Source organism: Micromys minutus (assembly GCF_963924665.1).
Source record: "Micromys minutus genome assembly, chromosome: 10".
In the NCBI taxonomy this organism is placed as follows: domain Eukaryota; kingdom Metazoa; phylum Chordata; class Mammalia; order Rodentia; family Muridae; genus Micromys; species Micromys minutus.
This window is the reverse complement of record NC_137979.1, coordinates 11,264,958-11,271,332: the sequence shown is the minus strand read 5'-3', so window position 1 is coordinate 11,271,332 and position 6,375 is coordinate 11,264,958. Positions and strand designations below refer to the sequence as shown.

Here is a 6,375-nt window from a genome sequence, read left to right as displayed (position 1 = left end):
GGTAGACATTATCAAACAGCTTAGGGAGCTTAGAAATCTTATTCAGGTGGGTATAGTCACAAAAACATCAAAGGAAGAATTATCTTGGCTCAATTCTGTTTTTGTCAGAATTGTCCTTAAAACATGTCATATTATAACACACACACATATTATAATAGCTGTGTTTACTGAGAAATCCAATAAAATATTCCAGATTTCTGAAAAAAAAATTGCACAGGAACAGCTGTTCTTCTAAACTGCCGAAAGAACTTCCAGAGCAAGACAAGTGCATAGTGGACAACTGTCCTGACTCCCACAGTCTGACAGCCTTAAATCAGAGCCGAAGGCAAGAAAGTTCTGCAGAAATTCATCCCAGGCTGACCTGTAGCCAGAGATGCCAGGGACAAAGCCCTTTAATGTCTCTCTGAGACAACATTCAAATGAAACCATCAACTCAGTGGGACACGGTGTGGGCGAATTTTCATGTTCTTGTTCGGTTAGTGAGACAAGCTGGTGAGCATCCAACAGATAACATATTCTGAAATTATCCCAGAGAGTGTCAAGACCAGCCTTTAAATCAGGCCACAGGGTGACCAAAAGTTCCATCTTCTGTGTATATGCATCTTATTTGTCTCCTCAGGGCCCCCATGACATCCTTGTTCCTCAGGCTGTAGATGAACGGGTTCAGAACAGGGGTGATGATAGAGTAGAACAAAGCCACCATTTTGTCCCTTCCAGGAGAATGCAAGGAGTGTGGCTGGGTGTAGGTGGAGAGACCAGTGACATAGAACAGACTGGCCACGGTCAGATGTGAGGAGCAGGTGGACACAGCTCTACTCTGTCCCTTCCCTGAACCCATCTGGAATACAACCACCAACACCCGAGCATAGGAAGCTAGGATGGCCAGGAAGGGGATCAACAGAAAAACAAGGCCACTCAGGAGGACTGTATGCTCATATTGGGATGTGTCTTCACACACCAATGGTAGGAGAGATGGAACCTCACAGAAAAAATGGTTAACAATCCTAGATCCACAGAACGGAAGTTGAAATACATACACTGTGTGCACTAATGATGCGATAGAGCTGCTACTCCAGGTACTGGCGACCATGGAGCAGCAGATCTTCGTGCTCATGAGCACAGGGTAGTGCAAGGGCCGGCAGATGGCTATGTACCTATCGTAGGACATGAAGCCCAGCAGGAGAGCTTCAGACCCAGCAAGGGTCATAAACACAAAGGCTTGCATTACACATCCCAGAAAGGAAATGGTCTTGCTGTCTGACAGGAAGTTGGCTGCCATCTTGGGCACAGTGGTGGAGATGTACATCATGTCAATGATGGAGAGCTGGCTGAGGAGGAAGTACATGGGGGTGTGGAGTGTTCGGTCCAGCCTGATGAGATGGACCAGTGTGATGTTGCCTATGAGAGCCACTGCAAAGAGGATGGTGATGACTGTGAAGAGGAAGGTATCCATGTGTCCCTTCTGGAGAAGACCGATCAAGATGAAGTCTGTCCCACAGCTATGGTTTCCTTCCCCCATTGCTTAGAATGAATAATACAAGCAGATGCAATCTAGAAAGGGCATGGTCTGGTGAGGACTGGCCTTGAAGAGAAAATGACTACTATTACTTGGGGTAGAGTTCTTTGCTATTTCTAGGGCACTGTCTTCTATCCTGTGCTCTATGCTTTCCTCTATTGTAAGTATGTCCTTTTACTTATATTTATTTTATTTTTTTTTGCAAAACAGGTAATAGTTACACAGTATAATTTAAAAGTTTTAACTTTCAATGGGACCATGCGTGAATTAAACCAGAAGATCCCTTTCTTTTCTCCTGGTCTTTTCTCATTTTTGAAATCTGCATGCTCTACCCTCTCAATGTCTTTGTAAATTAAAATGTCGAATTGGAAACGTCGAATTTTTCAGAAAAGCAACATTAAAATGCACATGACAAATTAATTTGTCTACTTTATTTTCAAAAATTTTGTTCTCTTCAGTAGATTCTCTTCATTGAGGAATTGGAGCCTAGGTCTTGGCAGGAAAAATACTTTCTGGGTTTTCTCAAGTTTGTGATTAAGTAAGTAGAGCAGAGTTGATCAAATACATTATATTTTTAATGATTCTTTATTTTTCTCTCAATTTTAATCATAATTTGGAGTAAGGGATTTGTAGTAACTGCATAGAAGTTTGCAGTCCTTATGAATTTAACTTGGAAAAAAAAGTACAATTTTATAAGAAATCAATTTGTGGGAGAGGAAAGAAGGCTCAGAAGTTAAGGCATTTGTTTTTTTTTTTTTTTTTTGAGGGCCCATATTCAATTCTCATCACATGCATGAAACCACACAACTCTCTGTAACTCCTGCTCCCAGAGAATCTAATACTTTATTCTGGCTTCCATGAGTACTAGATGCACAACTGTCACACAGACATATATACCACTAAATATCCATATACATAACAGAAAATAAAGTAAAATAAAATCTATTTGTTGAATTTGACTTAGTGCTTATTATTTTTGAGTTAACATGCAAAGATTTTTGAATGAAATCTATAGTTCTGACATTTATTTGTGTCCTGATACCAACCTGGTCTCCTACATTTTTCGGGTCAATGATGCCTTGGTAATAAGTGGTTCTAGATGCCTGGTAAAATGGCCAGGAATAGTTTTATTTCTTGGCATGTATTTGACCTTGACTTTCTGACCTTGGGCAGTAATCATTCCTGAAACACGAATATTATGAAAGTATTAGCATGAGACTGAAACCTTTTACTGTTTTGAGAATTGAAAAGTAAGGAGAAAGATCTTGCAAACACAAAACTGGCCAACCTTCTGAGTCAGAATTATTAGAGCAAAAGAATTTTTCACACATATTTACATTTTATAGTCGCCTAAAACACCTCACATTTTAATATGCACACAATTATATATAGTCTATATTTTAATATGATTATTGTAAGAACAATTTAAGTATCAAATTAACTGGACAATACAGCGTGGATCTCACATCGACTCTGAAGCAGGAGGTGGTTCTTTCAGTAATGAACCTCAATTTCAAGATTCCAGTCCTCAAATGTTTAAGAGCAGTTATATGTCTATTTTCCTTTATTGTTTGGAATTTCATGCAATAAATTTCATAACTTTTTCACCTCTCCCAAATCCTTTCAGATCATCGTTAACATCCCTGCCCATCCCATTGATCTACCAATCCCCCAACACAATTTACTTTCTATTAAGAAAAAGCAAATCTAACCAACCAACCAAACAAAGCATAATCCTAGAAAAAGCAGAGTAAAAGTTCAGAAGAAAAGTCAGGGCAAAGGACATTAAGAGTGTTGTCAAGAAAGCATCATATTAAATTCTAGTATTTTATGAAAGAGATAAAAGAGAATAAAAAACTGTGAGAGAATTTCACCTGGAAATGTACACACTATGAAAACCAGAACACGTGAACTATGAGGTCATTAGCATTGCACCAAGTTCATAGCCAGGCAACAGAAGTTGTACTCTGCTTTTTCTATGAGTGCCTTTCTCTTCTTTGTTTGTTAGATTTTGGTTTCTATCATTAATAGAAAGTACATTGTGTTGGGTGGTTAGGTAGATCAATGGGAGTGGGTAGGGAGGTTTAAGAAGATCTGACAGGAATTGGGGAGGTGAAAAAAATATGAAATATATTGCATAAAATTTTAAACAACAAATGAAAATATATAGAAAACTGCTCTTAAAATGGCAACAAAAATGGGAAACCTTTTTAAAGTATTTGAAATTATCATGCTGTCCATGGTTACTATATTAACAATTGTCCTAGACAGATATACAAACTGAAAACAATTCTAGGGTAAAGTAAAAATTAAGAAAATTTATATGTGAGTATGCATGTGTGTGTGAGTATGTGTATGTGTGTGTGTGTGTGATGTGTGTGTTTATGTATGGAACAGTATGTGTGTGTATGTCTCCATTTGTGCATGCTTGTGAGTGTGTGCGTGCATGTGTGCATGCGTGTGTGCGTGTGTATGTTAGTGTGTTTGTGTGTGTGTGTGTGTGTGTGTGTGTGTGTGTGTGTGTGTGTGTGCTACTCCCGGTGATGCAGATTGTATTCTGTCTTCAGAGGTGGAAAATATGATGAAGTAAGGTCGAAAATATTCAACAACCTTCTTTCCACATTTGTGGTGAAGGGCAGAGGATGGTAAACATAATCATCATCTCCTGAAATTACCAAAGACAAATTATCCTGATGATATACTCAGTTATATCCCGGGAATTTTTTTCTTCATGCACATGGTTTATGTGTCTTAGCTTTTAGCTTTGCATACCTTAGGGAGTAAAGATTTCACATTTCTTTCTTTTTTTATGAACTGTCACTGGTGGGCTGGGATATTAGTAATACAGCTGACTTTGAGTCCTTCTGCTCCATCTAGTAGTCCTTCACCCATACACCCTGTATCAAATTCTACAGTCAAATATAGTTGCTAAAAAAAAAGAAGAAAGGAAAAGGAAAAAAAAAAACTACCAAAGAAAGTTATCAGAGGCAATTTCATGTTTTTAATAAACATTGTGAACTCTTCCTGAGTCCAGGATCATACAAACAAAATGACTGTGATGTAGATGGGTAAGATGAGATTGTTCTCAGAGAACAATCTGGGGTATTGAACATGACCTAATAAAGAATCTTCTCAGCTCATGACTTCTAGTGCTCTAATTACAGACGTTGTACATACTAACCACATGCTGTACCACTATTCTGCATGGGACCCTCTTTTTCTGAGTTTGTTCTGTTACTCAGGCTAGATAGGAACTTGATGTGTAAGCTACACTTGTCTTGAAATTAAAATCCCCTTGCCTCTGCTTTCTGTGTGCTGGAATGATTGTCCTCTAACATAATATTCTGACATTGGATGAGCAGAAATGCTAATCACTCCGTGCCCATCAGTTTTGTGTATACTAAACCACTGGAGATAGACAGGCTGTGTCTTTTCTTCACCACCAATGAGGGTAGCAGTCTGTTGACTGTGTTGAAATTACCTAGTTAGGTTTTTCTACCTCTTAAGAAAAAACACAGCCACTACCACCACCACCATCATCATCATCATCATCATCATCATCATCATCAGCAGCAGCAGCAGCAGCAGCAGCAAGGAATCCTGAAAACTCCCTTCTAGATGCTGATGACTTGAGCTTCAGGTCATTTCACAATGTTTCAGAAGTGGATTTTTCTCTTTTGTAGGGTGGAGTACCTCAAGAAGCCCAGAGTAGCAGGGCACCCTAAGCCCCACCTAAGAGATTTGTGTCACAATCATCTCTTTTACCAGATGTAGGTCTGAAAAAATACCTATTTAAATTTTGTTGGCCCAATTTTGTGTAGCTCATGCCGATTTTGCACACCATGTAGCCAAACATAAAATCACAATCTTGCCATTGCCCCCCCCCATGGATTAGACTTACAAGTGTGCACAGTCACACACACTGTAGAAATAAATACTGGATCAAACAGTATTGCTGCAGGGTAAGTGAACCCTTTCCAGCTAAACTAAATTCTAGCCATTCATGGATTATATGAACTCAACACAGAACAAATTAACTACTTGAATTTTACCATGTAACAAGTCAACACAGTCTCGACTTCAATGATTTGAATTTTTTCGATGATTGTAAATTACAATCAAAATGAATTTAAAAAAAATACTGAAAAACAGTGTGTAACACCACATTTATAGTCATGCTATGCATCTTTCAGGATCCTTCACCACAGCTCTATGGTGTTGACACAGAACTATCTGCCTGTGAGGTCACAGCTATGGACAGCAGCATGAGTTCAGCCGCACAGCCCTGTCCACTGATCCTCACCACTAGTCAGTCCTAGACCCCACAGAGAGAGGTGAGCTGACTCAGCATTTTTCCTGACCACCACCACCACCACCACCACCACCACCACCACCATCACCACCACCACCACCATCACCACCACCACCACCGCCACCACCATCACCACCACCACCACCACCACCATCACCACCACCACCACCATCACCACCACCACCACCACCACTACCATCACCACCATCACCACCACCACCATCACCACCACCACCACCGCCACCACCACCACCACCACCACAGACTCACCAAGGAGTGTACTGTCAACAAAATGGGCAGTAGCCTAGAGATGTCTCCACTGCAGTGCTGCCTTTCCTCACACATCCCTGTTCACACAGGTCTGCACTACTTGCATGTTTAGTATGATCTGAACACAGATGTGTCAGTCCTTCTGCCAGGGAAAGGTTTAACCATGTACAGAAACTCATCAAGGCACTCAGGACCAAGACAGATGGTGCTACTAGGGACATGGAAATAGCAATTTTTTTCACAAGGAAAAATTTAAAATTTGAGACAGTAGTACAAT

At 40.0% G+C, this 6,375-nt stretch overlaps 1 protein-coding gene across 1 annotated transcript; it reads right to left on the bottom strand.

Moving 5' to 3' along the window:
• Window positions 1-556: 556 nt before the first annotated feature.
• LOC308426331 (olfactory receptor 2AK2-like) lies at window positions 557-1,519 on the bottom strand (the record flags this gene model as incomplete). Its single annotated transcript, XM_080924058.1, has 1 exon — window positions 557-1,519. One exon carries the CDS (start codon window positions 1,517-1,519, stop codon window positions 557-559), a length of 963 nt encoding a protein of 320 aa, XP_080780184.1.
• Between the last annotated feature and the right edge of the window lie 4,856 nt (window positions 1,520-6,375).